At 40.2% G+C, this 14,240-nt stretch overlaps 1 protein-coding gene across 1 annotated transcript; it reads right to left on the bottom strand.

The window, feature by feature from the left end:
• Window positions 1-3,486: 3,486 nt before the first annotated feature.
• LOC139164704 (leukocyte elastase inhibitor-like) lies at window positions 3,487-14,088 on the bottom strand. The gene is made up of 7 exons (XM_070747153.1): window positions 13,397-14,088; window positions 10,783-10,958; window positions 9,588-9,725; window positions 6,840-6,957; window positions 6,372-6,514; window positions 5,268-5,435; window positions 3,487-4,497 (listed from the first exon to the last, which is right to left on the bottom strand). The coding sequence occupies exons 2-7, from the start codon at window positions 10,948-10,950 to the stop codon at window positions 4,099-4,101; spliced, it is 1,134 nt and encodes a 377-aa protein (XP_070603254.1). The 5' UTR covers window positions 10,951-10,958; window positions 13,397-14,088; the 3' UTR covers window positions 3,487-4,098.
• Between the last annotated feature and the right edge of the window lie 152 nt (window positions 14,089-14,240).

Below are 14,240 nucleotides of genomic sequence, written 5' to 3'. Positions count from 1 at the left end.
GTTGCCCCCACAACCTGGGTCCCCAAATGATTCTTTGAACATATAAATAAGAAGAAAAATATATCAAGATCTGCTAAAGAGTGATGACAAAGAAGTAACAAGCAGCAGAGAGAGAGCAGAGCTCCTTAACTTATTCTTAGCATTGGTCTTCAACAAAAAGAAACTACTGTATAGCCCCACCTACCAAAGTAAGGGAACACCAGTTTGGTGTCAAATATATTCCACCTGGTAAGTATAAATCACCAGGACCTGACAGATTACATCCCAGAGTTTTAAAGAAGCTGGTAGATGTCATCTCAATCCTCCAATTTATGACTGTAAGGTGTTGCTTGTATATTTAAGATTTTTATTAATATTGTTTCTTCATTGCTTATTTGACCCCTATGACAACCATTAAGTGTCATATCTCATGATTCTTGACAAATATATGTTTCCTTTTATGTACACTGAGAGCATCTCCAAACAATTGTGCAGGATTTATCTAGCAATCAGAATACTGGAACATACTAAAATTATTTCCTCAAATTCATTAAAGATAATTCCATCCTGCATTAGTATTCAAACTGAATATGACTAGAATGGCAGTAAACAAACATAGTAAGAATGGAGAGATGTTGAGACTGCCTCCTTTACCATCAAGATGTAATCTGAACAGGGAATCCTACTTCTGTTTGTTCATATTCACAACTAGTCTTTCAACCCCTTCAAAATGTCATTAGAATTTCTTTATTTCACAGCTAGCTTTAATAAAATGAATGCCCAAAAGACAGACAGCAATATGTATTTCAGGTTTACTGAGGAGACAGAATGTGGACAAAAATATCAAATAATTAGGAGATTAGGGGTCACTGGTGATTCATATGTGAACAATCCTGCATTTATTTAATGATAAGAAAAGTTGTACCATTATTCCTCATAAGGTACTTACTAAGAAAAGTGCCAAATTGCCTATGAATAAATTTTTAAGAACAAAAATGAAGTCACTGTTGTGACCCGTTGTGATCCGCCAGCAGCCCGTGCAACTGGTAGTGGATCCCATCCAAGACTGATGAGGTGATGCACAAGCAACCTGTGCAGCTGGCTTCCGAGTTGGAGAGAGAGGAGGTTGGCAAGGGCTCGGTGCCAGAAGCAGAGGTTAAGCCAGGGTCTTCGGAACCTCCAGCAACTCACAACAGTGATGAGGCAGAAGAGGAGGAGCCTCTTCTTAATGCACGAGCATGCAGAGCTGCCAAAAGGAAGGATGGCTACTCAGGAGGAGGTCTTCTCGGGAGTAGGCTTGGGGCTAATTGGCCACTCCCCCAAGCCTACTTAAAGAATGTTGAAGAGGGAAAAAACCTCTGCAGGAAACAACTTGTTTGATAGTTTGTTCAATTGTGTGCCTCTTATTTGAAAAACCTCTACTGATGTTTTGGCTTCTGTTTTGTGGACTGATTCCAGGCATTTTGCCAGTCTCCATAAGCTTCCTGCAAAATTCAGGACTAGGTACTTATCTTTCCTTTATGACTTTCTGGACTGACTTACTGACTTTGTTTGTTTGTTTGTTTGTTTGTTTGCCGTTGGGGCGGCTTACAACATATAAAAACAAAAAAATGCAATAGATAAATCCAATTAATTACACTAAACAAACAATCTAAAATCCCCAGATACATTGAAATCAATCATCCACATTCAGATAACAGCCATGCAGAGATTCGGCGGCCAGTGTGTAAGATCTAATCACGCCAAGCCTGATGGTATAAATGAGTCTTAAGACTCTTGCGGAAGGCAAGGAGGGTGGGGGCAATGCAAATCTCCCGGGGGGGGGGTGATTCCAGAGGGCCAGGCCCCCCAGAGAGAAGGCTCTTCCTCTAGGCCCTGCCAAATGACATTGTCTAGTTGATGGGACTTGGAGAACGCCAACTCTGTGGTATCTAACCGGTCACTGGGACTCATGTGGCAGAAGGCAGTCCCGCAGGTAATCTGGCCTGATGCCATGTAGGGGTTTATAGGTCATTACCAACACTTTGAATTGTGTCCAGAAACCAATTGGCAGCCAATGCAGTCTGTTAGGCCATTGGAGCCTCAGAGAAGGTCCGCAACTTGTGCGTCCTCCTCGATCCACAACTCACATTAGAGATAGATCTTTCAGCTGTGGTGAGGGGGCTTTTGCCCAGGTTCGCCTGGTGCACCAGTTGCGGCCCTATCTGGACCGGGAGTCACTGCTCACAGTCATTTATGCCCTCATCATCTCGAGGCTCGACTACTCTAATGCTCTCTACTTGGGGCTACCTTTGAAAAGTGTTCAGAAACTTCAGACCGTGCAGAATGCAGCTGCGAGAGCTATCATGGGCTTTCCTAAATATGGCCATCCGCAGTCTGCATTGGTTGCCGATCAGTTTCCGGTCACAATTCAAAGTGTTAGTTATGACCTATAAAGCCCTTCATGGCATCAGACCAGAATATCTCCGGGACTGCTTTCTGCCGCACGAATCCCAGTGACCAGTTAGGTCCCACAGAGTTGGCCTTCTCCGGGTCCCGTCGACTAAACAATGCCATCTGGCGGGACCCAGGGGAAGAGCCTTCTCTGTGACAGCCCCAACCCTCTGGAACCAACTCCCCCCAGAGATCAGAGTTGCCCCCACCCTCCTTGCCTTTCGTAAGCTCCTTAAAACCCACCTCTATCGTCAGGCATGGGGGAATTGAGATATTCCCTTCCCCCTAGGCTTATAAAATTTATGCTTGGTATGTCTGTACGTATGATTGGTTTCTCAAATTAGGATTTTTAAATTTAATTTAAATATTGGATTTGTTTATATTGTTTTATTATTGTTGTTAGCCGCCCCGAGTCTATGGAGAGGGGCGGCATACAAATCTGATAAACAAACAAACAAACAAATAATGCTGTATAATTAACAGTTGGTTTTTTCAAAAAAAGACTGATTTAAGATTTATTTGTGTGTGAACACTAAATAAAGATTTGAACAAACTATGTGTGTGCTACATGTTCTCTGGTCCGTAGCTGGGGCAGAACAGTCACTTTCTGGATTCTATGTTATCAATGATTTTCAAGAACATGGGACCAAAGACACTTACATTATATTGAATAAAAGCCAACTTTATTCCAGTAATTCACGTGTTACTCATTTTACAAATACAATGCACAGTAGCTGCCCCTTGCTTGATGGCTTCCAAACAGCTGAAATTACAATCCCCAGAATTCCTAGCTAGCTGGGTATTAAAGGAACTGCAATGAAACACAGGTGAATGTCCTAAATTAGAGACGGCTACCCTTTAGAGCAGGAGTGTCAAATTCGCATCATCAGGGCATTGTCATGTGACGTATCATGACTTCCCCTCCCCTCGCTAGACCAGGCATGGACATGGCCAGCACATGACTCATCCTGCCTGGGGGCCACAAGTTTGACAGCCCTGCTTTAAAACAAAGTGTCACACAAAATCCACTAATAGATTCAGGATGTTAGAAAAATTTCCCAGAGACCAACAGAATAAAAGAAAAATTCTTTATTAACAACAAAATACAGAAAATATAGGAAACAACAGACTGCTATGCATACAGGGACCCGAAGTGGTCTTGGGATGGTACCCAATGTCCTCTGGGAGTGAATTACTCAAATACAGGGATCATCTTTTATACGTTTCTTAATGTCTTGTTTACGCTCCTTCCTTTTGTCCATATTTAGAGTTGTTTATCTCCAATACTTTTACTTCAGTTTCTCCTTGTTATCCTTCAGGGCCTTTTGACATTTTATCCTTAATTGATATTTATCTCCTTATTTATTTCTAACACCCCTTTTCCCCAGTTTTTTTTAAAATAAACATGTTTGTCTAAAATATTTCTTGTATTGCATCACTTTTCAGAGCTACCAGGACAGGTCTGTTATTGCAAACAAGAGTTTTCTATTGTCAAAAAATATGGTACAGAATCCCTCTAATTAACGTATCTATAGCCCCTACTTTTTCTTACACAGGACTTCAAGAAAATCAAAGATGGAAAACATCTGGAGGAACCCAACTTGCTCATGGCAATTCCCCCGAGCAGGCAGAGAAATATGTATTTGCTAGGATGCTGGAAGTTGGTTTTATGACTTACAATACTCTTTATGGAGAAGCAAATCTACCAAAGAAAAGTATTGTGTTGGTTGGATTATGACGGATAAAAAATAGGAAAGGATGGTCAGCATTAAAATCCATGGGTGAACAATAGTCTGCCTCTTCAACAGCACTTGCTGCTGCTGCTTCAGTGCCCACTTCATTTACTTCGAGAAATGACTTGTGAACAATTTTAGACACATGGAGATCTGGAGATCCTGACGTTCCAGACAAATTAGCCTTGCCACTGTCAAACACATCTACTACCCCCAATGCTTCAAAGTAAGATTTAAGATCATAGTGTTCTTCTAGCTGAAATTTAGGTAGATGTACAGAGACCTCATCAGAATTCATATTTTTGGGCTGGGTCCATTCTTGCAGTTTTTCTAAGCTAAGCTGCTGCTCCAGCTAAAATGGCAAAGAAAGACAAAGTAATTATTTGCATCACTGGGCCACATTATTTCCATTTCAGCATAGAGCAATGTGTCGCTGAAAAACAGGACATCACTGACTTCAGTATGAATAGATTTGCAGAGCCAGAGAGCACATTCCTCTACCCCAGACATTGTCTTTCTCTAACTGAGTGCAAGAGGTTTCTGTCCCATTTGCAGCTTTATCAGATGTTTAGATGGGGAAAAATGCGGAGTGTATAATATAAACATAACTAGAAGTAAACACAGATTTTTACAAAGGTATTTTTAAGCAAAACTATGGTTGTCCTGTCCAAACATAACATAAAAAGCACTTATATTATAAATACCTTACTGTTTACAATCTAAGACAGTGTTTCCCAACCTTGGTAACTTGAAGATATTTGGACTTCAGCTCCCAGAATTCCCCAGCCAGTGAATGCTGGCTGGGGACTTCTGGGAGTTGAAGTCCAAATATCTTCAAGTTGTCAAGGTTGGGAAACATTGATCTAAGATATCATTTAAATCTAATTCAGATCTAATCTGTTTTCAATTCATTCAGACAAGATGATTAGTGTCTGGTACAAAAATACAAAAAAGTTTTACAGATTTTCTGGTGATTCCCAGAATAAGGCAGACTCTCTTCTGGAACCACTCAATGCCTCCCATAAATCACAAATTTGTCCTTTACTGTATTCACATGATATTTAGAATAATTTTATTTAGGACAATGATTTTACAGCAATAGCAAGAAAACAGCAGAATCACCTGTTCCAGGCCTGTGGAATTATCCTCAATGCTATCAGGCAAAAGGATTAGCATGCTAAGCTCCTTTCCATTGTATGGCAGTTCCAGCACAGAACACTCGCATTCAGGTATATAACGAAAAGGGAGTTCCCTTTCCGTAAACATCATCTTCACATTCTTCTTTTCTGTCTGGATTATTGTAAGAATATTACACTGAGGAACTTATCAAACAATAAAGAAATAAAGCTTCTGTGTCTGTATATGCTGAAGTTGATAGAACTACCGTAGTTCTGGGAAGTGAATCTTTGCAAAACTATATTAATATAACATGCTCTTTGATTTATACAAAACTATTAAGCTAAATGAAATTCATTTCCAGATTAAGGATAAACAGAATATTATTTTATTTATTTATTTATTTTATTTATTTATTTTGTCCAATACAAATTGAAAATTAAGGAGAATAAAAACGTGTAGTAGTAAATTTCAGGGAAGGGATAGAAGAAGAGATATGAGAATAGAATACATCAATGAAGAGTAGAGGAAGGATATATGGATGGGAGAAAAGATATATAAAATATAGGAGAGACAATTGGACAGGGGATGGAAGGCACACTAGTGCACTTATGCTCGCCCCTTACTGACCTCTAAGGAATCTGGAGAGGTCAACGGTGGAAAGTCTAAGGGAAAAATGTTGGGGGTTGACACCACGGAGTCTGGTAATGAGTTCCATGCTTCAACAACTCGATTGCTAAAGTCATATCTAAACCAATTTAAAAATTACAGTAAACCAAGGGGAAAAAACCCTACCTATTGAATTTTTTAAAAAGCCCTGCTTTATTGTGTTTTTCTTAATGTATTAGAGCAAATAGACAAATGACTCACTAAATTCAGTAAAATATTTCAGAACGGAATTAGGTTTAACTTACGGGAAAGTTGAGATTTGTAACTAGTGATTAGGTTCAAAGGAACTGATATAAGGCTTCAAAAACATGATTACAGATAAGTTAGGATGTGTTCAGACCTATCATACAAGCTTCCTGATGCTTCCTGAGAGTAGCTGTTGCTACACCTACCTAAACAACAAGCTGTTATTACAGGAGACCACGGAAAATAATCATTTACCTTATTTAATCTAAAAGGCCTGTCTTTAGTATAATTTTCTTCAAATGGCTCCTCCCAGTTGCCTTTAAAGTAGACAGCATTCACCAAAACCAATTTAGTCATTGCATTGATGGACCCTTCAGATAACAACTCAGGAATTTTACCTTGACAGAGAAATTTCACCGTTAATTAGCTGTTCAAAGAGGCTGAAATAATATTACCAGATCAATGAAACTAATAGAAAATGGACATTTCTATTTTAATTTTCTTAAATATACATTTCTGCTCTGCAATTATTCTCAAAGTACATACTGCTAACTGGATCCCTTATTAAACAGTATACAAAAAGAATCCATTGTGTAAAATTAACTCCTCCAAATTATTATTTTGCTTTGTCTTTTATCAATTCTTTTATGGTATGATTGTGGCAAGTAGACCCAAGACAAGATAAAACTATAGTTGCTATTTTTTAAAAAAAAAAATCCTCACCTTCAGTCTGTTTTTTAACCCATTGGTTAATTTCCTTTTCTGCCTTGTCTGGAGCATTTGAGAAATCCACTGTGGACAATTCAGCTCCATACAAATCCTGGGTCCTAGTCAAGAAATTCTAGCAAAATAAGACATAATATTTATAAATTATGAAATAAATATAATTACTGTGGATAGCAGGAGGAAAAGCCTTTACATTTAATAAATAATAAGAATTATCCTCTCCAATCAATTAGAGATCCAATTACTCTCCCTATTTTTTCTTGGCAGCATTTGCCTTTACTATTCATGGCCTAGAATTTTCTAATTGCATTTAAGCAATTATGCATAATAGCATAATGAAAATATGTCGCTATCTAAAAGGCTGACATAGTCTGTGTTGAAATTTTCAAATTCACTGTCATGATAACCATGTTTAGACTGAAAAACACAATTAGCCGAAAGAGAAAAAGTGACTACTCCAAGTGATATCTTAAATCTAGGCCTCCCTGCTCTTCTCCAGTACTTTAACCATGATAAAAGATTAAGCATCATATGTTTCGAATGAAATGTGGCCTGAATAGAATAGTCTTTGAAGAAAGTGTATTCTTCTGAAAAGAGATGCAAATTATACATAGAATTTGTATGTTTAATGTAATTTCAATCTAATTGGAAAAGTTGGATCTATCTAATAATGTTAGCTTCAATACTTCTACATCTAACAGGAAAGATGTGGATAAAAGAGTGAAAAGGGAATGAACCTGTAAAGGGAGTAGATGTGGCCAAATGCTGTGGTAACACGGATTTCCCTGCGCTCCACAGGGGCACCCCAAAATCCACTTTGCCTGGGGACCCGGTTCTTTGAGAACCGGGTCAGAACTGCCATGGCAGGGTGGTGAAGAAGAGAGGTGCCTATAGGCACACCGGGGGGGGGGGGTTGGCACCACTCCAGGGAGCCTGCAAAGCCACAGTTTGCTTGATTGAAGATTGGACATCATCTGGGGAAGAGGGTCAAAGATTTGTACTGGAGAGAGAGTACGGAAAAAAGGTGGTAAGTCACATTGCTGATGGAAAGCCTTGGGATTTTTTTTTTAAATACAAAAGGACATAAAAGGACTGCAAATAGATTAAGCGGCCAACAAGAAGATCATAGAGTAAACAAATTTAAAAAATTGGTAACTGATGAGAATTTTTGAACTGTGCAATAATAAGTTTGGTGGAGATTTACAATTAAACAATTAATTATAAGATTATAGGAATAATGCTAGTAAAATTTGAACTGATTGTGCTATAGAAGAATACTGATGAAAAGGAATATAGACTTGGGGGATTAATGAAGACTGCCATTTACTGGTTGGAGAAATTATCATCATTGAGAAATATTTCTATGGATTTTCTTACACCTGTTGACTTTGAATAGGAAAACTATCTGGGACAGCTTGAAAAAGCTAAACAGTGAATGATTTGTTATTACGTTAAGAGACACTGTACTTACTTGTTTGGATTGAGTTGAATCTGCAAGGAACTTTAAAACAAGATTAGATGACTTGGATTCCAATCAGAACACAAACAGCTAAATATTAAATGTTGATTTATTTATTCAAAAGAAAATACTTTTAAAAAATGGCTGTGGAACAACATTTATTAACAGCTGGATTTGATTGTTAAGACTTGGGAATTATGACTTTGAGAATATTGAAAACATGGAGGTAAAAGACTTTGAGGAGTTTGCAACATTCTTTAAAGAGACATTTTGGGGGACTTGGAGTTGAAGCTGGAAAAGAAAGAGAGAAAACTAGATTATAATAAAAACTTTGAAAATAAGATGATAAGAAATGACAGTGGAAAAATGAAGTACAAAAAGAAAAAAAGGAGAAAAGCAGATGGAGGAAGATGCTGAGATCCATAGTGATAAAAGAAAAGAAGACATCCAAAATAGATGGACATGACTATATTGAAATCTATGATTACACTGGGGTATACGGTGATAAAAAAGAGAATAGATTGTGGATATTAGCATTGGAGGAGACAAATTACAAAAGGAGGAAGAAATGGGAGGAAGAGATTGGGAAGAGTGGAAGGAAGACCTATAGAATTAATTCGTAAAAAGAAGAGAAAAGAAAAGAGATAGACGTGGGAAGTACAAAGGCAAAAGAAAAGAGAAGGAAAAAAGAAAAGAGAGAAGTTAAGAAGAGGGGAATGAGAACTTCAAAAAATAAGTGGTGCTAGGGAGATTAGCAACATCCTGGAATATCTCAGGATATAGTAGCTGGTTTGGAATTTCCGCCACTCACCGAACTGGCAGTGATGGCTGGCAGGCCACACGCCTGAACCAGTTCTTTCAGTAGCGCCATAGATGGTGCCATCTTGTTTTTCACTTCTGCACACACTCAGAAGCTGTGTTTTGCTTCTGTGCATGCACAGAAGTCAAATTTTCAGCACTGACATGCTCGCATGCCCACACGGCAAAGGAGGAAGATAATAGGCAGCAAGGTAGGTCAGAACCCATCCCTGTATAGTAGGCTATAACTTTCATTTGGCAAGATTCTGTCCATTAGGTATATGAAAATGAATGACTGGATGTGATTGGATCTCACTGTATTGTTTTTGAGCTTGGCTGACCACAGCAGACCTAATTAAAAGAGATTAAAGATTCAGTTCAAGCAAAGAATAACTGTATTGCTGAATCTCGTAGTCTAATAAAACTTGAACCTGTAAAGCCATTCTGATTGTCTATATTGATGTTTGTTTATTTATCAATCTACTTACAGACAAAAAGTTGAAAGTTTTTTCTCCATACAACCTATTAGCAAGTTTCAGAATATAGGGTGCATTGCTCCGGTTAATTTTAGTATTGAGTGTATGAAATACTGAATGAAGGTCTTCAACACCATCAAAATGAAGTGTCTGCATGGAAAAGATAAGTCCTAATTTAGTACCAATAAGAACAGTGAAATTAGGGTTAGGGCTAAAATAATTTTGTTCAAGAACAATGGAGACATTTCAGAAATCTACAGACTCACAGGTAAAAAGAATACATAAACAAACTACGATGAACTACTCTTGGCAAACTTAGGTTTTATCTTAAAAGAGGTGCATATAGTATCTAAGATTAATACATTGAGTTATACATACACATGGAAAAATTGGGGATTTACCAAAGTCTGAATATGTTTACTATATATTCTGTCTTGAGGTAGTAATAAATATTCAAAATTACCTTAGGATATCAGTTACAGAATCTGTTTCGACTCTCTCTCTCTCTTTCTCTTAAACCAAAATGCAACTTTATCATACTAGAAGCAGTCTTACAGCACTTAAAATATAAATCTCCTTACAACCAGGCCTGCACTGGTTGCTGATCAGTTTCCGGGCACAATTCAAAGTGTTGGTAATGACCTATAAAGCCCTACATGTCATTGGGCCAGAATACCTGCAGGACCGCCTTCTGTTGCACGAATCCCAGCAGCCAATCAGGTCCCAGAGAGTTGGCCTTCTCTGGGTCCCGTCGACTAAACAATGCCCTTTGGTGGGATCCAGGGGAAGAGCCTTCTCTGTGACAGCCCTGGCCCTCTGGAATCAACTCCCACCGGAGATTAGAATTGCCCCTACTCTTCCCGCCTTCCCCAAGATGTTGAAGACCTATCTATGTCACCAGGCATGGGGGGGAATAACTATCTCTTCCCCCACCACCACCTTTTTTCCTGACTGTAATACATGAGAATGGTGTGATTGTGCAGTAACGATTATTTTTAATATCTACGGGTTTTAAATTTAATTTTTTTATCTAATACAGTATTGGATTTGTACTCTGTATTGTATTGTTGTTGTTGTGAGCCGCCCTGAGTCTTCGTAGAGGGGTGGCATACAAATCTAATAAATCTTAATCTTAATAATCTTAATAAAAAGAACCACAATTCCTCATAGCAGCCATACAAACAAGTCAGAAAAAATATCTGCTGACCTTCAAGAGTTCCGAAGCTGTGTTACCCTGGGCCCCTAAGACGACCATGGCCAGGGCAGAAGATAGACTGAACGGAGAAAAGAAAATGTTGCTGGTTGGGTGGGCTTCGCTCAACTTTTGGAAAAGATCCAGAGCAAACTGCGAGTTTGCATTAGCCAGTTTTTCCATAGTGAAAGCTTGAAAACAAGAAGGACGGAAGGTGGGAAGGAAGGAAGGAAGGTTGATTATTTCTGAGGCATCTTTTAAATTATAGTACCAATACCAAGCAATGAAGCCAGGTAAGCAAGCACAAGCTTTAAATGACAACAAGTGACAGCCACGAGACCCACCCAGAGATGGTATTCAGCTGGTTTGGACTGGTTCTTCCAAACTGGTAGTAATGTTTATGAGCAAACTGGCAAATGCCACCACTGGCTGGCCCCTCCTACTAGGCCCTTTTCTGGCCTCACCTGCCTAGAGTCACATCCATAGCATAGCTGCTGCTCCTCTCTGGTTCCCCCACTAGCCTTGACCATGCCACCTAGCTGATCTCTGCCTGGCGAGTCTTCTTTTGCTTTTCCCCAGCTACTTTTCCCATGGGTTAGCCATGCTTGGCTCCCTTCCCCTCAACCTTCTTGGAGGTCACTATGGCCAGGCCAACTTACCTTCCTTCCCTATTCCCTTCCACCCAGTCCCACCATGCTTGCCTGCTTTGTCTGCCTTATCTCGAGGACGCTTACCCCCTGTCCAGGAAGCCACATAATTGCACTGGCTGAGAGAATGTTCTCTCCCCCTGGAAGCTGCATGGCAAGGTTGGCCAGAAAGATGCTCACTTGTCTGGCCAGGAAGCTGCATGGCTGTGCTGACTGGGAGGAGACTCTCTCTCCTGCCTGGGAAGCCACATGGCTGCTCTGTCTGGAAGCACACACATCTCCCCAGCTGGGAAGCTGCACAGCTGTGCTGGCTAGGAGAACGTTCTCTGCCTTGACCGGGAGGCTGCATGGTCATGCTGGCTGGTATAACACTCTTCCCTCTGGCCAGGAGGCTGCTCACCTGCCTGGCCAATGTCAGAAGAGCAGATTCCCTGTGGGACAGATGTTTTGTCTAGAACAGTGATGGTGAACCATAAGCGTGCCACACAGGTGGCATGCAGAACCACATCTGCCGGCACGCAAGCTGTTGCCCTAGCTCAGTTCCAACGTGCATGTGCATGCTGGCCAGCTGATTTTTGGCTTGCACAGAAACTCTGGGAGGGCGTTTTTGGCTTTTGGAGGGCCTCCGGGGGGATTGGGAAGATGTTTTTGCCCTCCCTATGCTCTAGTGAAGCCTCTGGAGCCTGAAGAGGGCAAAAAACGGGCCTACTAGGTCCACCAGAAGATGGGATACAGGCTGTTTCTGGCTTCCAGAGGGCCTCCGGTGGGTGAGGGAAACCATTTTCACACTCTTAGGCATCGAATTATGGATGTGGGCACTTCCATGATACCTGTTAGAAAAATTCCCCAGACCAAGAGAATAAAAGCAAAAGTCTTTATTAACAACATAATACAGAAAATATAGAAAGATTTAGAAAACATAGAACACATGTGACCGACATGATCATAAAGGGACCTGGAGAGGTCACAGGAAGGGTACCCGTGTGCCTTTAAAGGTAAAGTACCCAACTACAAGGATCATCTTATATAGGTTTCTTGCGTCTTGTTTACACCCCTTCTATCTGTCCATCCATATATGATGTTTTTCTGTTACTCCACCATATTTCATCATGGACATCGTTCCTAAGAATTTTATATTCAAACATAGTCATGTTTCCTCCTGTTTTGCAATCCTTTCCTGGCAAGGCCTGCTATTACTCAAACCAAGGTTCGGAAGTTCAGTACGTTAGAAGAGTGATTTTATATCTAGGCCCTATACGTTTCTTACAATAGCACATGTACTTGCACTTTCGGCACCTGAGGAAAAAAAGGTTTGTCCTCACAGCTCTAGAAAGAAAAGCATACAGAAAACAGTTTGATCATAAGATATCCAAATGTTACGTCCCATATTTCCCACAACTTTTTTAAAAAAATTGCATAATTGTAGAATAAGTACATAAGTAAGCTTCTTTTATTATTTATTTTACTAGAAACAAATTCTACTAACAAAGGAATAGGTAGGAGGTGGGAAATTGCTGTTCACTTCTTGCATTATCCCTAGTAGTACCTTAGAATCTAGAATGAATCCTGTTTCCACACAAACGCATTGTACTGTATTTTCCAATTATTTAAATAAGCTCCCGTGATACCTTTTCCTGTTCGTGTTCACTGTTTGGATAGGCTCTCTGAATTTGCAGAAAGGGTTCCCTGAGAAGAGTGGATTTCCAATATTAAAGAAGACGGAGAATGGTGATTTAATGACTGATCTATATGCTCTACCAATTATCTGTGGGCTGGGGTCCCCATTTGTATCACCCAGAGGGCCAAAGTATGCCTGTACATACCTCGCTACTTGCTTGGCAATTTATCTACTCCATGTGTGTGTGTGTGTGTATTTTCTTCAAAATATGTTTAAAATTTTTTTAAAAATGGGAAGCTGACTTGCCACGCCCACAGAACCAGCAGTAAAACAAAGGGAATCCCATCACTGGACGCACCCTTACCTGCCGAGAGAAGACCAGTGCCGATGCTGAAGGTGGATTGGATGTGCAGAGAGCCACAGCCACACAGGTCTTGACGTTGTAGGGAAGGGAGTACTGGGGGTGTGGGGACTCTGGAGCTGGTGAGGCGGTAGCGCCCTGGTACTCTGACTTTCACCGGCTGGTAGGGGAAGAGATCTGAACCAGGCAGGCTTGGAAAGTTAGAAGGTGTGAGAGGAGCCAGAGTAGGAGGAAGGGTGGTGCTGCTCTCAATTTGCCCACATCCGGATGGAACCTCTAAAACACACACTTAGCTCACCCACTCCAGCTGCACAAGCTCCTTGAAAGAAGGAAAGGAGAGGAAGGAGTGGGGTGGTAAGAAAAGAGGAGGGGAGGGGAGGAGAGGAGGCAGGGGGAAAGGGGGGAAAGTGGAAGTGGAAAGAAGGAAACTGAAAGAGTCAGGAGCATCAGAAGCCAAATGGGAGTGAAGAACAAGTTCTGCAGAAGAGAACTTGCTCTTAAAGGCTCCGATATATTTAGTCTTGTCAGGAAGTTAGGGAAACAAAAGCTCAGAATGAGTAAAGACTTGCAACAAAAGTCAAAGCTAATAATAATAAAGAAGTTTCTTGCAACATATAAATAACAAGGGGGCAAAAATCAAGCAAACAGTTCCCTAAAGAGAAAACCGCAAAGGAAGTAACAGGCAGCAGAGATAAAGTTCCTTAACTCTTTCTTTGCATCCATCTTCAAGCAAAAAGAAACTATAGCGCCACCTACCAAAAACAACTGGGGAAAAAACCTAGAAATAAACGCTAAAATAACAAAAACAAAATGGTAAGGGAACATCTGTCATATCTTGATGAATATA

This window comes from Erythrolamprus reginae, chromosome 3 (genome assembly GCF_031021105.1).
Source record: "Erythrolamprus reginae isolate rEryReg1 chromosome 3, rEryReg1.hap1, whole genome shotgun sequence".
NCBI classification, from domain to species: Eukaryota; Metazoa; Chordata; class Lepidosauria; order Squamata; family Dipsadidae; genus Erythrolamprus; species Erythrolamprus reginae.
The sequence above is the reverse complement of the archived record's forward strand: the minus strand, read 5'-3'. Positions and strand labels throughout refer to the sequence as shown.

What these genes read in the sequence shown, in the direction of transcription:
- LOC139164704 (XM_070747153.1), bottom strand. Translation starts at nt 10,950, where the DNA reads ATGGAAAAACTGGCTAATGCAAACTCGCAGTTTGCTCTGGATCTTTTC. An exon ending in CAGCTTCGGAACTCTTGAAG is followed by an intron (nt 9,726 to 10,782) that starts GTCAGCAGATAT and finishes TTTTCCATGCAG; the next exon opens with ACACTTCATTTTGATGGTGT. An exon ending in GGCCTTTTAGATTAAATAAG is followed by an intron (nt 5,436 to 6,371) that starts GTAAATGATTAT and finishes ACAATAATCCAG; the next exon opens with ACAGAAAAGAAGAATGTGAA.